General features: G+C 39.9%; 2 protein-coding genes across 2 annotated transcripts; both read left to right on the top strand.

Moving 5' to 3' along the window:
• Positions 1-925: 925 nt before the first annotated feature.
• Positions 926-10,960, top strand: vstm4b (V-set and transmembrane domain containing 4b). Its single transcript, XM_078789022.1, has 8 exons — positions 926-1,159; positions 2,104-2,511; positions 7,891-7,947; positions 8,061-8,168; positions 8,300-8,333; positions 8,616-8,740; positions 10,046-10,107; positions 10,447-10,960. Exons 1-8 carry the CDS (start codon positions 1,111-1,113, stop codon positions 10,570-10,572), a joined length of 969 nt encoding a protein of 322 aa, XP_078645148.1. The 5' UTR covers positions 926-1,110; the 3' UTR covers positions 10,573-10,960.
• A 5,186-nt stretch (positions 10,961-16,146) lies between these two features.
• Positions 16,147-18,136, top strand: LOC131109436 (uncharacterized). Its single transcript, XM_078789141.1, has 4 exons — positions 16,147-16,274; positions 16,382-16,442; positions 16,554-16,830; positions 17,312-18,136. The coding sequence occupies exons 3-4, from the start codon at positions 16,573-16,575 to the stop codon at positions 17,765-17,767; spliced, it is 714 nt and encodes a 237-aa protein (XP_078645267.1). The 5' UTR covers positions 16,147-16,274; positions 16,382-16,442; positions 16,554-16,572; the 3' UTR covers positions 17,768-18,136.
• The last annotated feature ends 2,699 nt before the right edge of the window (positions 18,137-20,835 follow it).

Here is a 20,835-nt window from a genome sequence, read left to right as displayed (position 1 = left end):
GGCCAGACCAGACCCATGTCTATTTGTGTCTTGCCGTCCAGATGCTCTACTGACACATATACTACACGCTCATGATTTAGCAAGGCAAGGCCCAAGCACTGACTAAAATATTAATATCTCCCACATGGGGGCAGTATTACTCCTGGAAAGCTGTAATGGACTAAAAAGTGATTGCATTTTGACAATCATGGACAATTTAGACTGCTAATGAACCTAAAATGCACGTTTTTGGAATGTGGGAGGAAACCGGAGTACCCGGAGAAAACCCACGACCGGGAGAACATGAAACTCCACACAAAGACGCCCAGATGGGGAATCGAACCCGGGTCTCCCCAAATTCCTAACAGTGTGGCCAACATGCTAACTACCCAGCAGAATAAGAATACAGTATGGAAAAATCAGCAACATTGACATTTTATTCATTAATAAAAACCAAAAATAGCACAAAAATGTGAAATAAAATACAAAATATATAATATCATATATATGCTGTATGGTTTTTATTGAACTCTGTTCAATAAAATGTCTACCAAGACTCAAAAAATGCAGTATTGAGACCCTATTATGATATAGAAACACAATGGAAGATGTAAAGGCTTGCATGCATAATATTTAAATGAAATCACCATTTCATCACCATAGCTCAGGTTAAGCAACATTTAATGCAGAATTCATCTGTATGAACAGATCTGTATGGCCACACGCAAACACAAACTAATCCACCCCTTGCCACCCACTCCCTTGTCAAAATGTGTATGTGCTTCAATAAAAGCCCTGACTTGAGGTCTCTCCACAGCTGGAAGTGTGATTTTCTCGGCGTCACCCTCCACCACATTGCTGCTTGCCGCCCTCCATCCTAAACGCAGGAACTCACGTTTCCCCACTCATTTGCCAGATGCAGTATGTAGTGTGTGTGTGTGTGTGTGTGTGTGTGTCAGTGTGTGAGACACTAGGAGGGAGGGAAAGGGGAGGTTCTTGAAGAAACAGTGTGCAGTGTTTCCTATTACACTGCCCTGTTGGAGGGAGGAAAAGTGGGCAAAGAAGGCGGAGGAAACTTTGGGCTGATTTTGCTCACAACCATTGACTTTATGGAGGCTGCAGTCGTGGAAAATGATCTCCTCTGTGGTCTTTGCTCTCCTCATTCAAGCGCTGTTGGGAGGTAGGAAACAATGATTGTTTGCTCTATCAGAAAGGATGTCACAAAAGGAACACATCTGGGGAGGAGGGAGAAATTCAGAATCTTATGACTTCTAAGGTTATTTCTGTACTCCTGCCAGTTGCATCTGTAACAGGAACGTGTGTGTTTGTGATAAACCAAAGTACTTTCCTTCTGTTCCTTCTGTTAAAACTGGTAATGCATGTACTTTGAATGTCATGCAAAGTCTGTATTTATATGTGATATACATAAATCGCTACAGTAGTTATCACATGCAAAGACGTAAGGTTCTGCATTATTGCAAGCCACACTAATGGACATATTGTTTTATTAATACCTTTATTAATGTATAGGTAATTTTGTTTACTAAAAGAAAAGTCCTATTTTAAAGGGGATCTATTATGCTTATTTTCTGCCCTTTTATATTGAACTGTGGACTCCTGTGGAGCAGCTACACACAATAACCCGCACAGAAAGCTTTCTAGATCTTCCAGAATCTGCACCTATTCCAGCTGTATTTCCTTGGATTCCCATTCCCATTTAAATTATTCCACCTACGGCCCACGTCTGGGTACGCTTACTTCGCTGTGATTGGTCCCACCCAGTTTGCACCGCTAACACAAACTGGTACAGCTTGTAGCTGAGCACGGCCATATAAGGAAGTCCGGCTCACTATGACATCACAGGGAACCGGTATTAGAAAAAACTCTCTGAGACCGAGTGTTCAGATCCATCCCAAACTTCTTTCAGGGCTCACTTCCATATGCAGAAACCCCATTATCGGAAACTTTGGCATCGTTTAACACGAGAATATAACATTCTAACAACATGTATTGGTCAGAAAAGTGGAAAAAGCATAAAAGATCCCCTTTAAGACAGACGACTGTCACCAAATGTAACTGAAACTAAGTTATCTCTAATATATGGTGTTTCACCTGCTTCCACAGATTTGTGTTCCACCATAAACGTCACCATCACCCCTTCCCCCTTCACAGTGGCCCAGGAGGGTCAAAACATCACACTCAAATGCGTAGTTTCTCAGCGGCGCCGTAATGCCGCTTTACCTGTAGTGAAATGGACCTTCCTACCGGCGGGCACAGACACGGCAGACGACGAACTCCTCATCGCTCGTGTCAACATGAGAAAGGCCCGTTTCTATGGGAACTACACAAAGAGTTTCTCGTGGCCGAAGATGAAGCTGACGGTGGTGAAGCAGGGCAAGATCTTTGACTTGTTGATCTTGAACGTGTCAGAGGGTGACAGAGGTCTTTACATATGTCGAGTTCAGGAGTTTAAAAAGCACCAGGATCGCTGGAAGGCGTCGTCCAACTGTACAGCTACAACTGAACTACGAGGTGAGTGTAACGGATGCCATCTGGTGTGACTGTGTTGAAAGTACTTGGGTAAACCTAACGCCCTGATGCATTAAGGGTCCACGCTGGACGATGAGTTGACAGGTCAGGCTTTTGACTTGATGGCTAGTGGGTGTCGTCCGATGGGCCGTGAGTTGAGTCACAGCTCTGCATTAAACATAAAATATGTATAAGGTAAATTACACGGACTGGTGGGTCACTAGATGAAATGGGATCTATGATAAGTCCACTACTCTTTGTTATTCTTGTCTAAATCAGTGGTCTCGCTACAGTATTTTAAAACTAATGACATATAAATATGATTGTTTTTGAAATGACTGATGTGGCAGGATGATAGTTCCACTACTATTCATTCTTACAAAGAGAAGCCAGTAGCCGTGGTGAGTTTGGTACAGAATGACTTCACTGTGTTAATTATGCAGGGCGGAGACTTGACAGCTATTTCTGTTACCACAACAGAAGCACTGTCAAATGTTTTGATAAAAGTGAAACCACATTTTTACACAGGTCGGTCTACAGAGATGTTCTATGGACCTGCAGATGTTTTAAACGGCTCCCATGTGTGATCAAGCTGTTTGAGGTTTAAGCAGAGCACAGTGTTAAATCTGCCCCCATCAGCAAAGAGCCATAAAGATGACTTTGACTATGTGCCATGTGTATTACCGCCTCTACCAAATACTGCTACATCACGCAGACAGATGTAGGTAAGTCAACTAAGCAGACGAGATCTAGTTGCAAGCAAAAACGCAACCCCTCCTTTCTGCAGTGGCAAGCTAAATGCATTTTCCTGCTTTTGATTTGGAGGGAGAAATGTCATTGGTGGCGATCCAGCCTGAGTATAAAAGCATCATCCGTGGCAAGAACTTGCGGCTTAGACCGAGTAGATGAACTTGGTGTATGAGCAGAAGCAGTGTGGGCTTTCTGTGCTCCTTTTCTGACTCACTGGGTGGAATGGATGACACATGTGGGACAGAAACCTCTTTATTGTCATAACAAAGTACTGCAGAAGGCGAACTTTTTGCTGTCTTTTGCTCGGTCTGCTTCTTAGTCTTATGGCAACAAATTTGTTCAATTTTAAAGACATACTGTATTTTTGGTTTGTACTGTATATTATTATTGTCATCGGAAGTGTAACACACTTTTGAGCTGGCAACACAAACCTACACACACTACTGAAAGCAATACAGCGAAAAAACACACTACTAAATGAAAACTAGTTCACCGTTGAAAAAGGGTGCAATAATTCATTCATTCATTTTCTACCGCTTATCCTCACGAGGGTGGCAGGGGTGCTGGAGCCTATCCCAGCTGTCTTCGGGCGAGAGGCGGGGTACACACTGGACTGGTTGCCAGCCAATCACAGGGCACATATAGACAAACAACCATTCACACTCACATTCATACCTCATAAGAGTCGTGCAGAATCTTAGATGTGTGAATGCTTGCCCGAATTCACACAGTAATTGACTGTTGGAATAAATTAATACTATTTAATAGAACAAATGCTAGTATTTAAATTGTAAATGTAGGTCAGTAGGCCAGCAGAGAAAGCCTTGCTGGCCCTGAGCAGTGTTTCCAGCAGTGCATTGTGAACAGACTGCACATTTTGTTCCTTAAAGTTTAAATTTGTTGAGAAATTATGCAGAATAATCAATAGTAAAAAAACAACACATTTTAATTTTAGTTTAGTATCAGGTAAATCCATAAGTCTGTGGTGCTCGTCAACTCATACTAGAAATAATAAGTCCAGCTTTTTAAAAAGATTGCATGATAAAATAACACTAGATATTACTCAGCCACCACAATTTTCCGTGGATGTGATGGTTTTGGGCTGTAACTCTGTCGGGTGACTTTGTGATCTAGGCCAAGTGTGGGTCGGTCAGACACAGACCTGAAGATGAGCTGTTGATGTTGGCCAAGTCAAAGAGTTTCCTCCCACTGTAGAGTGCAGAGCGACTCAGCAGAATGGAACAACGAAGAAGAGGACACTTTGAATTATGAAGGGGTGGGGAGTACTCCAGCAGATGTATTTTATATTAAACAAAACAGTTCTCAATAGAGAAGCTCAATATTGGCTTTCCTTCTGATAAACCACCAGCACTTCAGGATAATAAACAAGTGAACGAGGGTCCACAAGTCAGAGTTGGATAGATGAGTGTGTGGGGCAGTGAACCCGTCAGGTCCAGTGACATCAGATGTCCAGGATACCGGGTGTTTCCTCATTCACTCACACAAAAAATACCTAACCAAGCCAAAAGTAAACATGGCAGATTTAGAAGAAAAAGACAGCAGAGACAAACTTAGATCAGGTACAGTAATGTAGAAGTGCAGCTTAGCAAGGGCGTTTTCTGGAATGCTTTGGGTACTCTGTTATCAGTCCGAGGGTACAAAAAAATGGGAGGAAAATGCATATTTCGGAAGTGGCAAAAAAGAGGGACACACATCACACACAACTGTAGGCTTGTGTTGCTGAAAAGAAGATTGGTTGTATAATTGAGGGTATTGTTAAGTCACACACTTTTGGATTACAGAAAAGAGGATGACATAAAAAGACTGACTCAGTTGATGATGAATAAACAGAATCCCCATTCACGCTATCCCACATTAGCATACAGATGCTACCAGTGTTTGGTTGGACTTTCATATATGCACCACTTCAACTGCAACTCTGTTCCCCGGTCTTTTGATTCTGCATCTTAATAGAGGACATGTTCTAGTTGAGCATAACAGTAGTTGTACTGCAGCTTCATCCCATCATTTAATTGCTTCAGTGTGTTGAGCCTCATGCTGACAAAGCCATTTCGGAACCTGAAAATAAATGATGCACTGACATCATGGCAGTTGTAGAAATTTTGCTCATTAAACTCACACAAAAACCTCACAGAGTAAAGTAATAGACCCATGTAAACCATGGGGGCATTAGTAGTGGGGCTATAACTATCCTGCCACACAACTTGCATGCATTTTTGTAGCATTTAAATACTGAAGGCCACATTCAGTACTTAAACTAAAACATTAAAACTAAAACACCATCTTCATAGATTAAAACAGTAATCTTATTTCATGTTTAAAAGACTACAAAAATGTCTGTTATGGACATTGGCTGCAGGTGATACACATTCACGCACAATTGGCACCACATGTACATATGCATATGCGTCTAGTTGGTTCCTGTTAACGACACCCCCACACACACATTTCAACATTGTCAACATTTGCGGAAACGTCTTTTCTATTTTATTCACGACTTCGCTGTCATTCTTCATTGTCACTTTCAAAACCGTCCGTATTGGTTCCATGGAATTCTATGAAAATGTTCTGTGTGATATTGCCGTGTGAAAATGGCATTACGCCCATTGAAATGTTGAATTCTGGGTTTTCAATGGTGATGTGATCATTATCCTCACTTTGAACGCTCGTTACATCGCTGTCGCTTTCCTCTGTTGTTGCCTCGCTGTCCTCATTATTGGGATCATTGTCGCTGTCATCAATATTGTCATCAACATTGGCATCATTGTCCTCAATATCGTCATCGTTGTCAACATTGGCATCATTGTCTTCAATGGAGTCATCGTTGTCTTCGACATTTGCATCATTGTCCTCAATGTTGTCGTCATTGTCCTCAATATTGTCATCATTCTCCCCAATATTGGCATCGCTATCATCAATATTTGCATTTTCTTCATTATCAGAAACACCATCAGCATTATCGCTGTCATTGTCTTCAATATTGGCCTCATTGTTTTCACTGTCTTCATTGCTGACGTCAAAGTCCTCGATATTGGCATCGTTGTTTTCACTGTCTTCATTACTGACGTCAGAGTCTTCGATATTTCCATCAGTGTCGTCACTACTAGGATTGTTGTCAATGTCTTCGCTATTACCGTCGCTGCCTTCTATGTTGGCAATAATGTTGTTGTCAATGTTTTCATTGTCAGTGTCTTCAGGCTGCCTTGGCACCACCTGAAAGGAAATGGTGATCTCTTGGTTGGAGACACAAACATTGACTCGAAGGGCTCCCACATTTGGTGCTCCACGCCCTAATCGTCGTTGGAATCGGCGGCCTGAAACATAGTTGGAAGTTCTAAACTCATGACAACAGTTTTTTGCCTCAATTAGTGGTGGTACTTACGAATTGGACCATTGTGTTGTCCGTCCCCTTGTACTTCCATTCTGCCGAAAAGGAAACTAGTCTCTCCCGATGCTGGCCATTTACTTTTCATTCATTGGGTCTGCAAACAAAGCCACACTTAGGGCGTGGAGTCTTCAGCCACAACTCTGTTACATACGTAATGGAAAAGGAAGCCCTGACTGCCCCAGTTGAGTGGTCTATAAGGTTATCCAGCAACAGAAAGGACATACACTAAAGTTCATTGACAAAAACTGAAGCTTTGGCCCCACCCCAAAAAACTATTTAATGACATCAGAAAGAATGACATCACATTCCAACACATCATGTGTTTTGTCACTTCTTAAGACTTCACCCAATGTCGGCTATTTTGCATTGGACTTACCTTAGGTTTCTGGAACTGGTCTCCAACATTGTAGTTGATGATGAAATATGTGTTTGTCATGCAGCTTCTGTGATATTTTAGCCCTTGTCATGTTGGTTTTAACAGAAATATTGATATCATATACTTATCGTTGCAGTGGCCACTCAGGATGTAGTAATGTAATCTAGCTTTATGGCATCACGCACTATTTGTTTGTTATGCTTGGAACAAAGCACTACATGAGATCATCTTATATGATCATATACAAAAGTGATGTCACTGTGAAAGTTTCTACAGCACTGGTCTGAATCTCCATATGTATGAATATACTGTACATGAAATATATTTCAGAAAAGTTGCTGTGGTCTACACGTCAATACAAATGATTCCATAATCAAACCAATGAAATTCACATTGGAAAAAAGGAATGTGTTATTCCTTGTTCTATCACTTTCCTGGCATTCTGCATTATTTTGGGTGTTTATTGATATTCTTGATATTGATAGTCATTATTTGGCAGACCTGCCAATATGTATCAATTTGACTCTTGGATGCATTTTCTTGCTGGTTTCAGTTTTAAGTTCAGTTTCTACAGTACCAAATTGCACCAAATTGGGATATATCCCCTAAAGTATCTTTAAAAACAAAACGGTGTATCCAATTTATTCAATCTAGTACATTTGCATAATTGATAATACAGTAATATATGCACTTTTGAACATGAAGATGAGCTGACAAGTAGCTGCGCTGCTAAGTTTAGCTTTGTTTTAACAGTAAATTTAGTCTGGCAGGAGAGGAAGCCACAGTTGCCGCTATAGACTTTACATGTTTCTTTTCTTACTCTGTGTCTTTTTTCATTCTTGTACAGTACATGTGTTTCCGGCTACCAAGGCCAAAAAGGAAAGCCTGTGGAGCTTGTTTGAAGGTAAGTCGTCACATTTATTGTAGGCAATGGTAGGCAAAAATAGCCCAGCCCAAAGGATACGCTATGTCAATGTAAACACAGAAATATATATATATATATTTTTTTGCTTCCAGATGTTTACCTTTGCGCTGTGCTGATTTGCTCAGTGGGCCTGCTGTGCATGTGTCTGTTCACAATGACGGTAACCTGCCAGTACATACAGAGGAAGCAGCGGTTAAAAGGTCCGACCACAGAAATGAAACTCACTATTGACCTGTAACATCTATGTTTTCTCTGTTTCTTTCCTCCTCGTCTTACATCTTCTTTACCAACTAAAAAATCTGACTCTTGTCTCTTCACTGTTTCTTTGCAGATAATTACCATCTGGTCAAAAGTTCTCAAAATAGGTAAGAATTAATGCCGATTTATTCACAGTACTATAGAAACAGTTGAATTTTTGCCTTAAATTGTGCAATATGAATTGCATTTGGTGGAAAATACATTTTAAAGTTGACTGATAACTGATAAGTAGTTTCTAAATTTCTTATCGGCTATACCATTTCAGTTTTACTTGGTATGGTTGGCTATCACGTGTATTGGTGTATTGTATTGCTCTAGTAACCAGAACTTGAGTATAGTTCTACCCTTAATCCATTTATTCCATATTATGCTCTGATATTTGATTGCAGCTCAGGAGAAACCGTCACCAGTGTGCTCAGCGTATCTCCTGCCCTACCAAAGAAGGAGCGAAGATACAGAAAGAAAAAGAGCAAACATTACCAAGAGGAAATCCCACCAGAGATACCTGCAAAAGGTGAGAGCACAGCGATCCTAAAAAAAAAAGTATTACTGTTACGCCCCGGCTGGGGAGCACCAGGGCTTAACATAAAGTGGAAAAGGTCCCAACTCCCTGGGAGTCCCGGCAGGACAAAAAAACTGCAGAAAATTTGTATTTTTCCAGGTGCCGATTTTTGAGAAAAACAGTAAGGGGTTAGCCTTCCATTTTGTTTTGTTTTTTGTTTTTTCTGAATGAAGTGGAAACCTCCCACACCCTCTCTGGAGGTCCCGGCAGGACCACAAAAATGCAGAAAATGAGTTTTTTTTCCAGGTGTCCATTTTTGGGAAAAACAGTAAGGGGTTAGCCTTTCATTTTTTGTCAATTTTTGAGAAAAACGGTAAGGGTTTAACCTTCCGTTTTTTTTTTTTGGCAACTTTTTTCAAATGCAGTTTTCTGCTGTAGAATGAAGTGGAAACCTCCCACACCCTTTCTGGAGGTCCCGGCAGGACCACAAAAATGCAGAAAATGAGTTTTTTTTCCAGGTGTCAATTTTTGGGAAAAACAGTAAGGGGTTAGCCTTTCATTTTTTGTCAATTTTTGAGAAAAACGGTAAGGGTTTAACCTTCCGTTTTTTTTTTTGGCAACTTTTTTCAAATGCAGTTTTCTGCTGTAGAATGAAGTGGAAACCTCCCACACCCTTTCTGGAGGTCCCGGCAGGACCACAAAAATGCAGAAAATGAGTTTTTTTTCAGGTGTCCATTTTTGGGAAAAACAGTAAGGGGTTAGCCTTTCATTTTCCGTTTTTTTTCCAACTTTTTTCAACTGCAGTTTTCTGCTCTTTAATAAAAAGCGGAAACCTCCCACACCCTCATCGGGGGTACCGGCAGGACCCCAAAAATGCAGAAAATTTGGTGTTGATTTTTGGGAAAAACGGTAAGGGGTTAGCTTTTTGTTTATTTTTTTACTTTTTTTTTTTTTTTACTTTTTCCAACTTCAGTTTTCTGCTCTGGAATGAAAAGGAAACCTACCTTGGGATAACCTTGGGTGATGGCATTGTCCACTGAACATTCTCAATCCATTCAAACCATATCTCGGTTGTACTTGGTAATTAGCTGCTGGAATGTAATCTATGACTTCTATCTTTGTGTTGATCCATTCCCACATTTCAAACATTGATCTGAAACTCCATATTAAAAAAAAATGAGTTCATGTTTTTCTGAACTACAAATGCTGATTATTGCTTTTTTGCAAAGCCACATTCTATTGTACCGTGCATACATCATATTTGCTGCTCTGGTTTCTATTTACAAAACCACATTCATCTTTATTTTAACTCTGCAGTTCCCATTGGAGACAAAAGGAAACCAAAACTTTTAAAACCACAACCAAGGAAAGTACTTTTGGTGAGTACACATATTTCCTTTTTTTTACTATGATTATGACTGGAACGCTGTCAGGTTTGTTTCGTTCAGACCCTCAATGATCACACGATTTAAAAGGATTTCAAATCGCATTAACAGTAAGAGCAATATGTTTGGTTTCAGCGCTAGACTCTTCCCATCAGTGGGGAAGATACATACATGGAGTCTATATAGTAGTTGCCGTGCACCTCTAGAAAATGAAACGTTTGGATTTTTTCATAAAATTTTATTTGGATCACATCCCTCCATCCTTACCCTTTATTTTTTTCTTCTGTATCCTCCTCCGTGTTTCCTCTTGCTCTTCTGTCCTCGCAACGCCAGCCGAAGATAGTGGAGGAGAATCTGACCTATGCAGAACTGGATCTGATGAAGCCCATCCCGGAAGCAAAGACATCGCGGAACGGCACGGTGTATGCTCAGATTCTTTTCGGGGAACAGCAGTTATGAAAATGTACAGTATGTAAATATGCTTGTTTATTTATAGTCTTTCATATTTGTATTCTAATGGATGAGATGAAATTGTACATATCATGAACTTTGACTGGTGGTGAAGTGTGGGATTTACTACAAAATAACGTTTTGGAATTACCAGCATTTCCGATTCAAGTTTATTGTCAAGTTAGCTTTTCAGAGAGGCAATAAACACACACAAATGTGACCCAACATAATCTGCCGTGTGATTAGCTTTCAGTGTATTTCCCCGCCTTATCTTGCCTCACAACATCTGTGCTAAGTCTGCTTTTTGAGTGTCGGACTATAATTTACAGTCGCCACAACTCAAGAGAGTTGATATTAAAGTAGCGACTTACCCTCAGACCCCCCACCCCCCACCCCCGCGGCCCTATGATCAAGTTTGCGAGACACTTTCATGTAGCGCCAACATCAGCTTAACAGCCAATTTATCAGTGACACATGCACACGCTGATAAATGCATCGGTGCAAGCGTTCAGCTGCGTGTGTGTGTGTGGTAAACAAAATACTGCAAAAGGTTCAAAGTATTGTACATCTGCAGCCAAACAAACTGCAGTATGTTTTGGGTTATTTCTCAAGTACCTCAAATCATTTGTGATAGTCGCTCAGTGCTGATGTTGACAGCGTAAAGTCTCTTATTTCCATTTCATGGTCCTTGGATTGAGGCATGGAAAAGGAGCACCGCTGAACTTGAAACCTATGCAGCAAATTCCTCCTCCCTCCTCCATAACTACACTACGTTACACACTACACTACTTCCACAATATACTGTAATAGTGTGCTCGATGCAGAAAAGGCCTTCCACTTTTATTACCCAATCATAAATCACAAATTAATAAATTACAAAACCTGTAATTGTGCTTAACTGGATGTTTTGGGGATTTCAGGAGTAGTGTCAAAATAGATATTTTATAGATAGCAAACATTTTGGTTGTAAAAATGGAAGACAAAGTAACAATGGGGACAGTTAACATTAACATTTAGTTAAATTGTTGTGGAACCTTGGTTAGCATACGTCTTAGTTAGCACATTTTTTGATTAACGTCAAAAATGTATGCAAAAATTGTAGACGTTTTCCGGTGACATATATACAATATGTCATGTGTGAATCCATCTTTTCGTATTTTTTTTACCATAAACGTTCCTGTTAGCCGCTGCCAAATAACCTAAATTGGAGTCAAAGAACATGCCTGCATTTTGATGACGGAGAAAAAAACAAGGAATAACTCTCGGCAAAACACAAAAGGTGTGCCGGTGTGGATCTAAGTGGGATTTCCACACTCCTGTAATATTACTATACTCTATTAGAGCATTTAATCACTTGAGTTTTGTAGGTTGCGTTTAAATGAGTGTGTTGAGCAAATGTGTAGCACTGAATATAATGTGATTTTTATTTTTGTTACGGTTATTTACTTAATTGAAATCTGTTATGACTGTAATCAAAAACACAACAGGACGAAAAAGGGAAACGTCATTTAAATTCTGTATACTGTATTGTTTTCTAAGGTTTATTTGAGCTCTACGCTGAGTTGTTTAAAGATGCAATGAATAAAAGTTGAGGGGAGAAACATTTTTCAAATGTCCTGAAAACTGTGAAATGTAAAGTTTCTTCCATCACCCCAATGCTCTTAACGGGAATCATCTAACAAGAACCATGTGTGTGAGATTCGAGCCTCTCTGCTTCTCAGTTTTCCCTCTCAGTGACCTCCACTGACCTTTCAATTCAATAGTGCTCCAATTGCAGTTGCAGTCGTGCATATTTTTCCAAACAAAATCATCTGGCAATTATCGAGTATTTGCTTGCACATCAAAAGTTAACCGCTGATGGACTGCATAGATACAGTACAATATATTCGTTATGGCGGTCAGCAGGGGGGAAATGCAAGGAGGTCTACAGGAGTAAATGACCCTTATTTCATTTATTACCTCAGTGTCAGTGTCGGGAAAGAGAAAGCCACATATTTTAAAATGTATTTCAGTAAGAGTCATATCCTACCAAGTCTCTGATCGCAATATTAATTATTTTTAATGATGTTTTCTATTCTGAATGTCATTTTTAACACTGTGATTTCTGTCGTGTTTTACTTTAAAATGTATGTGAAAGGTAAATAAATACATGTTATTGTTATTGTTACAGCCATACAGTATCTGGCCCTCGAGCCACAGGTTCAATAGATTTGATATAGTTCCATGTTGTGAAATCGTCAATAAAGCCCATGTTAAGTTGTGTCTGTTTTGTATGTTGCTTAATGGCACCATGGCAACCTCGCACTCTCTCCTCACACCTTTTCATCACCCACATTGTAAAAACATACCAGTACTCTGATGCCTCAAAGTGCCGCAACACTGAAAAGACCTCAGTTCCTCCGATTCCCAGAACATTTTTAGCTACGCCATCATTTTGCACCTTCTTCATATTATGCTATAATTTAATGGCACCCCCTGACAGCAAAATGAGTCCCATGTGTAGGGAATCTCAAATAACTGACTCCAATTTGGTTAAAAGCGGCGCTTCATTTTGATGGAATCCAACCGACTGTGGTTAGGAAATTTAGCACATCGGTAACGCCACACACAAATACTACACACTATATATGAAGTATATACAGTATACAGTATAGCAGCAACCTATGGAGTGCTGTCGTTGTGTTTACTTTAAATTGCCGCACGGCCATGTGGTATTAATATATTCTCACAGTTCCTCATAAAATAGCAGAGGGGTGTACTCGGTGATGGATGTGCTGTAATGAGAGGGGAGGATATTTAAGTGTTAGGTAGAAAAGAGAACAAAAAGCAGTAACACACAACAACAACATCAGCTGCTCGTATTCGGTTTGCTTAGTTTAAGACAGTTAAGTGGAGTTCACTTATATTTTATGAAATGTACAAAAGTCAGTCAATGAGTGCATCCGACAACTTTAAGTCCAGTCTTTATTTGGAATAATGAGGAAGTGGTCGCCGAGGGAAGCTCAATGGACAAAACAAAGACAATGCAGACGTGTCCTCACATAAAAACAAGTGATGTCACCAGTTTAAAAAAGTCAAACAAAACCTATTGTTGGAGATGAAACCGCTGCGTGTCTCGTGTCATGTCATCATCTCTTTTCATACACACACACACACACACACACACACACACCATGTCCTGTGTGGTTGCATAAATGCAGTGTCAGTGGACAAAACGGAACATAATGAAAGCGTGGAATGAAAATCACAGGATGCCAGAATGAGATACTGGCTTCAAATCTGGCATCCTGTGATTGACACTGGACAACAACTAGTGTCCGGTACGGAACAATTGCTTGTTTTGTTTTGTTTTTTTGTCTTTGGGAACAACTCCACTTCCTCTTTATTAAGTACTATAATGATGTCAGAAAAAAGTATGAAGCGTCACTGTGTTATAGTTATTATTGCTACTGTTAAAGACGATAACATTGAGATAAAATATGACGTCTTGCATCACAGTTGGATATTCGAGTGCAGGATTTATTTGTCTGCCATCTCTTATTGCTATGTTCCGCTTTTCCGTGGAACTCAAGGCCAAGTAGACTAAAGAGAACCAGACGGGCTCACTCTTCACTCTTCGGCTATTAGCCAGCAAAAGTCATGACATCATACGTGCACTATGATGTTTACAGCCATTCAGGAGACTATAGAGAGTGGATTTAAAGCTCCCCTGTTAGGTAAAATAACCGTTTTAATAGTGTTAGGTGAAGTACATACAGATGACTTTTTTTGGCATTTATTATCCCAATAAATTTTTATCCCAATATGCACTGTGACTCGCCAATCGACGCCAATCGATACCAGCATGGAGAAACACACACTCTGTTGGAAAAACCTTTCCGCATATTTTATTGTAAATGGTCTTCCTTCCCAACTGGATCATGACTAAGCATCCGCAAAAGGAATGGCCTTCCTAAAGCGGTTGTCCTGAAGCAAAGACAACATACCAGGCGTATAGTTTGAGGACAGGAAAGCCACATCCATTTCCAAGCTTAGACAAACACATGAACGCCACTTCCTCCATGGTGCCGCCTTACTTAAACATTGTCCAGCTAGCCATAACTCTTGCCTGCCCTTTTTGGGGAATTTTGTCCATCATTCACAATTCTTATGTGAAACATGAACACACATATTTTCCCTTTTCTGTGCATTATAACACAAGAAAGAGAAAGAGTTAACATGAGCTAGCTAACAATGCACATCATTGGGGCACACCTATTTTGACTATGAAAAGAACAACATTGCATGGTTTGATATACATGCTGTGATCATGCATTAACACATACACTGAGAGGCTTTTATTATATTAATATAATTATTAATATAATATATATAATATAATATCAATATTATTATTTTATATTGTGAGTGATGTGATTGTCAATTTTAAATTAACAAACCGAGTCAAGTGTATTTGTAGTTCTAAACCTAATTAATTTTTTATGCTTTTTTCTACAGCATCAGTCACAACAGCATATGCAAATATATGCTAATTAGCCGATGACAGGACAGCCTTACTGAAGAGTTGGCAACACTGTCAACAGCATACATAACAGTAGATGCCAGATACTTGCTGATTCTGTTCTTGTTTAATTGTTGTTTGTTATTTCAGTAGCTTCATACATCCGTTGAATTATTATAAATTAATAATTAGCTACAATTGTTAATTTTTTTTGGCCTAGTGACAAAAATGCAGTATTCCTGTCAAGTGTTCACTTGAACTCATTTAGTACAAAACAGTGCCATCTAGTGGTTGATTAGCTTCCGTTACTGTGGGGGTTTGCATTGGTGGCAGAAATCACGTTTCCTAGATATCAATGACGTCACACCTGTATTGCAACTTTGAAACAAATGCATGCCAAACTTACAAATCTTGTTTTGCTGTTTTTTTTAACCGCGTTTCAAAGACCTGCCCTGCCATTTCTAAAGTGCGATATGGACATATATGAATTGCTGTAAAATAACGTACAACTTTTTTCTGAGGGCCTATAAACAAATCTAGGTGAACGAGCGCAGTGACGTCATCCATATGAAATCGTTCACTTTAAAGACACAAAAATAACGTTTACATCAGCCGTGGTTCACACGTCGTCCGGCTATTGCTATTTCTCCTTAACATGGATGGTCTGCTGTTTATTTCACCTCATTCTCAGATATGTTACATAGTTGAGTGTAAACAGGTGTTTAACAAGGGGCAGTTTAGCTAGCGCTAGCTACATTAGAGTATTTGGAACACAAGGCAAGCAAAGCGTCCGAGTAAAGGGTGGACGGCACTGTGAGTATGAAATACATGATACAACAATTTTAGAAAAAGCACATCAATGCATATTTTTTGCTTAACTGTGAATTGACCAAGGTGTTCTAATTCCTTGTGCTATTGAAAGGTTTTACACGTTCCAATTTCCCAGTGCACCTGAACTCAGCTTACGTGCAACTTAAAATACAGCTATCGAAAGCGACAGCTTGACGATGTAGGACACATTATTGTTGGTGGTGACTGTATTTGTGTAAATAAAAATTTTAAAAAATAAGTAAATCTTATTTAGAGCCAGATGCAGTCATCAAAAGAACCATGTGTGGCTCTCGGGCCATGGGTTCCCTGCCTTTAGACAGTACTTTGTAGCTGTTCTGTTCAACGACAGCAGTTGCTTGGAAACACAAGAACACAAATGGTATGTTTGTTCAAGTGAAATCACAGCTGAGTTTATAACAGGCACAACATAACTGTGACTTTCTTGAGTATTTATTTAAAACCAGTGACTTTTTATGTAATTTACAGTTTGGCAAATGAGTTTGCAACACTGACCCCTTTGGAACTTTGGCAGCTATCATTAAAGCAGGTAAGACATTTTTTTAAATTTAAATTGAACAAAAACTTGATTTGTATTTTTTTCTGAAGATTATTTTACCAGTTTCATTGAACAACAGGCCTAAACATTTTATCAATACAGTACATCACATTGCAGAAGCATGCCTAAGGAGAAGAAAGGCAAAAAAAGTAAAGCCAAGATATTCGACTTGGAAATGGCCCAGAAGTGTGTCCAGCTGACACCCGATGGCAAACAGCGCCTCAATCTCAGTTTCAAGGAGTTCTCAATAGTGCCGTCTTGTATCGATAAGGTCTGCCAAATCGATGAATTGAACCTGAGCCGGAACCTGATTAGGAGGCTTCCTGACTTTATTACTGTTTTCATCAAAATCCAAATTTTGGACCTGCACAGCAACTATGTGAGTATGCTGGATTTATAACACATTTATACTGAATGCCTTTAAGTATACTTTGTGTTACATTATAAGTGATAAGTGTGTATAGGCAAAATAGACAGACAGAATCAAAGTTACTTGAGCCTGTACACCAAGGTGATTTTTTTTTAATGGGGTCCAGAATTCTTGGCGGTACCCCTGTGGGAAATAATTCAAACCTGCAATAAAAGCCTGTTGTTCCAGCAATCAGGTCCGGTGCTTGTCTCACCAAACATGAAAAGTATCAGTGACCAGGGTAGAATACTGCAGTTATAAATTAAATGTGTCTTCTTAATGCTTTGTATATATATTTCAGTTTGTTTAGCTACTATTTTTATGCTTAAAAATAGCTAAATTTGCTTATTTATGCATTTTTAAAAACTATGCCGTGTTCAATTGCAAATCAACAGGATTATAAATAGACCACAATGTACATGATGTTGACTGGTCTGTTTTTTGACTGCAGCTAGAGGTGCTCCCTCCGTCTATCGGCCAACTGAAAAACCTTGTTTTTTTAAATTGCTGCAACAACCGTCTAACACATGTCCCCAAGGAGCTTGGCCAGCTGCAGAATCTCCAAACGCTCCACCTGGGCCTCAACCTGCTTCAAACACTTCCCACCACTATTGGTGAATTGAAGGAGCTCACCTACATCGGTCTCTCTGACAACAAATTCACTCGCGTCCCCAAGTGCCTCAGGGGGCTGCAAAATCTGAAGAAAGCCAACCTGGACAGGAATCCCATTATCCCGCCCACACCCGCTGTGCCACCACCTAAGCCCCCGAAGATGTTTTATCTGGTCAAGGCGTGCAACCTATGTGAGGACTGCCTGGATATGTGTCAAACAGACAAGATGAAGCTAGTGGAGGCATTCAACAGGCCTCCTATAGTGATTCCAACACGTCCGGAAACCGTTCCCTAAGATCTTGCTGATAGCTTTCTCGAAGGAGCGATGCAGGCTTGAAAGAAGTTGCAATGCAATCGGACACAAGTGGGGTTTAGGAGTGTACCAGTGCTTCTTTCTCAAAAAAAATCACACTGCCTGCAACATAAGGGAAGTACCATTTGTGCACTTTAACACGAGGACCGGGTCAGTCAAAAATTTACATGTAGCCATTAGACATTTTAGATTTTAATAAATGTTTTTGCTGATTAATTATACCATAGTCTGTGAACTCAAGCACATGCCGGGGTTTACTCCATAGTTGTGTATTATAATGGAGCACACCTCCAACCAATTGAAAGCCTTCTGAATAAGCAGAACCTCAAGCACTATAAAAGCTATTGTATTCTATGAGTCTCCACTAGAGGACAGCAAAGATTGCTGATAATCACCCTGAGTTTTTGACTCTGATATCTTAGTTTTTGCACTTAAATGTTTAAGATCATCAAAAAAAAATTAAATATTAGTCAAAAAGCTGACCCCCCACCCACCCATAATACACTACAGCTGTTCTTCACATACACTAATCAACATTCACAGCACAATTGTCATACGTATGTAAATGTGACTAAACAGATGTAATTGTAGTTAAGGCCTACCTCTGTCGACCTCTAGTGGATGAATTAAACATGACACGATGCCAACACGTTTCACCGCTATGATAGGTTAACTAGAACAACACAGTCACGGATAATGTAAGGCATCACTAAATATGCAAATACAACAAATCAACGAAAAGGTCTGATCTGAGACATTTAAGGGTGACAAATAAGAAATCTGAAAATTTTCACAACACTATTGTACATATGCATGTGTATATTATGAGTGTGGAAAATAATCGATATTAATCCATGCATCCTGAGCGATGAGTGCGATGGTGAAATCTAGATTCATCGCGATGCGTTTGTGGGTATCCGATGAAATCCGATGCAAGCGCCGTTTTATTAAGGTTAAACATCGCGCCATATGCTGTTCCCCAGGTGCATTGAATGCACCGTCATTATATCCCACGTGAGGCACATACAACTACTAGTAAAACAGCATGGACGTCGGGAACGACGGGAACGACGGGACGCTTGACAAAACGTCCGTCATTTGCAAAGAATGCCGCGTTAAGAAGCCGTACAACGGCAGCATGACCCCTTAAAAGGGTACACCACAACACGGACCAGTCTACCGCCGCCTCCCCGTCAAGTTCCTCGTCAGACACCGGGGGAAAACCAAGCAAATCAGGTCAGAACAAGTGGATCTGCAACAAGTGCACCCCCCCCCCCCCCCAACAAACAAACATTGATTGCACTGTTGAAAGTGTCACTTTAACTTTGCTGTTGCTGTACTGTATTTTTTACAGCAGTGATTGTTGAATTGTTTTACTCCACCACTGAACCACTGCTATTGGAATTACATAGCCGATGTGAAAGTGGGAGGAAAGTTGTTTTTAAAAGTGGTTGCTGTTTTAAGATGGCAAAAAGAATGATCAAGAAGTGATGCGTAGAAAAAAAGACAAACAGCACTTTAGTAGAATTTACTACCAAGTGCCTAGAAGGAATTAAGTCAAATCCTTTTTGTAGGACCATACTGAATTCTATTATTTTCCCTTTGCTTATTTGCATCATGTTGAATTGTATCAAATTGCACCATATTGTATTGGATCTCAGTGATTTGAACTAAATGATTATCGCATCATATCGCCAGAAAATTCCATGTATCGTTAAAGTATCGTATCACTGGCAGCGCATTGAGATGTGAATCAAATCGTCCTCAGTGCTGAGATTCACACCCCAAGTGTATATATGTATATTTATACATGCATACATACAGTATATACACATAAACGTTGAAAAGTCCAAATAACCCCACAACTCACCAAATGTTTTTTTTTTTTTAACACCACTGATCTGAGGAGTGCTGAGTGGACAGAATAAGATCTCATCAGAAGCACTCATTAGGCCTCAAATGGCCTAATATTGACTCAGCCAGCTGTAGTGAAATGTGGCCCAAAGCAATGAGGGCCTACAGGAAGAAATACACATTTGATTTCTTCTTTATTTGACCTACAATTCAAATAATCAAAGCATCCAACTTGAATATAGAACACACTGATAAACCTGTAAGACCTGGGTTGGCTCTGCAGTCAGTCAGCTTGTTGCAATCTGACGCTCCCAGGTACATGCACACCGCCAATGCAATTGAAAATCAATCCACAGCTCCACACACAACTAGATGTATTGTATTTCTGTTACTCTACTTTTCTTCCCCCCACTCGGTTATTCCATTAGCTTGTTCTCCATCCCCCGACTCGCTCACTCTGTGTGTCAGTCACGTAAATAGAACCTGGCTGGCAGAATGAATAAAACTGCTGCCGCCGCCATGCCACGTGGCCACAAATAGAATCTAATTAATTTTAATTACATGGCTTTAGTTGCTTTATCGGCTGAGAAAACAACTGAACTATTGACTGGAGACTAGAAACAAAAAATCCTTTTAAAAGTTTCATCAGTAATTTGCTTGTTGTGTAGATTATTGCTTAAGAGACATTAATAAACTTTTTTTCCTACATATTTTACAGTTTTTTGCTTTGTAAACAGGCCCATAAAAAGTCAGATAATAAGTCAGTCAGTCCAGGAGCTGCTCTTGTCCTCTCAACTCTCTTCATTGCCATTAGTGGATGAAGTCATGGCCATGTGCTAATTGGCAGTGGCAGAAGTCGTAAGGCAGAGAGACAAATATGGGGGGGTTGGTATAAAAGGGGTTAGAGGGAGCAACACCTGTCTAATTGTGGCCACTCAGTCCATCAAAGCACTCTCTTAATAAACCATCACTTGGCTTTCTTTGTCTTCATTGCAACGTTAGCGTAGACGGTGACTGGATGGCTTGTATTAATATAACTATGGTATACTGTATGTTAAGGACACAATTGGATGGCTTTTTGGTCTTATTACCGCAATAATAAATCAATAAATTAATCGCACAATGAATGAAAATTAATGCAAAGCCAAATGCCACATCCCCGGTGTGGGAATATTAATGAGCAGGGTGAGCACATC

This window comes from Doryrhamphus excisus, linkage group LG2 (genome assembly GCF_037039965.1).
Source record: "Doryrhamphus excisus strain RoL-2023G ecotype Guam linkage group LG2, RoL_Dexc_Guam_v1.1, whole genome shotgun sequence".
Classification (NCBI taxonomy): Eukaryota; Metazoa; Chordata; class Actinopteri; order Syngnathiformes; family Syngnathidae; genus Doryrhamphus; species Doryrhamphus excisus.
The sequence above is the reverse complement of the archived record's forward strand: the minus strand, read 5'-3'. Positions and strand labels throughout refer to the sequence as shown.

Bases quoted from the DNA above. Each gene is read 5' to 3' on its own strand.
- vstm4b (XM_078789022.1), top strand. From the start codon at position 1,111: ATGATCTCCTCTGTGGTCTTTGCTCTCCTCATTCAAGCGCTGTTGGGA. The intron at 8,169-8,299 runs GTCCGACCACAG...GTTTCTTTGCAG, and splicing joins GAGGAAGCAGCGGTTAAAAG to ATAATTACCATCTGGTCAAA. The intron at 10,108-10,446 runs GTGAGTACACAT...TCGCAACGCCAG, and splicing joins AACCAAGGAAAGTACTTTTG to CCGAAGATAGTGGAGGAGAA.
- LOC131109436 (XM_078789141.1), top strand. From the start codon at position 16,573: ATGCCTAAGGAGAAGAAAGGCAAAAAAAGTAAAGCCAAGATATTCGAC. The intron at 16,831-17,311 runs GTGAGTATGCTG...TTTTGACTGCAG, and splicing joins TGGACCTGCACAGCAACTAT to CTAGAGGTGCTCCCTCCGTC.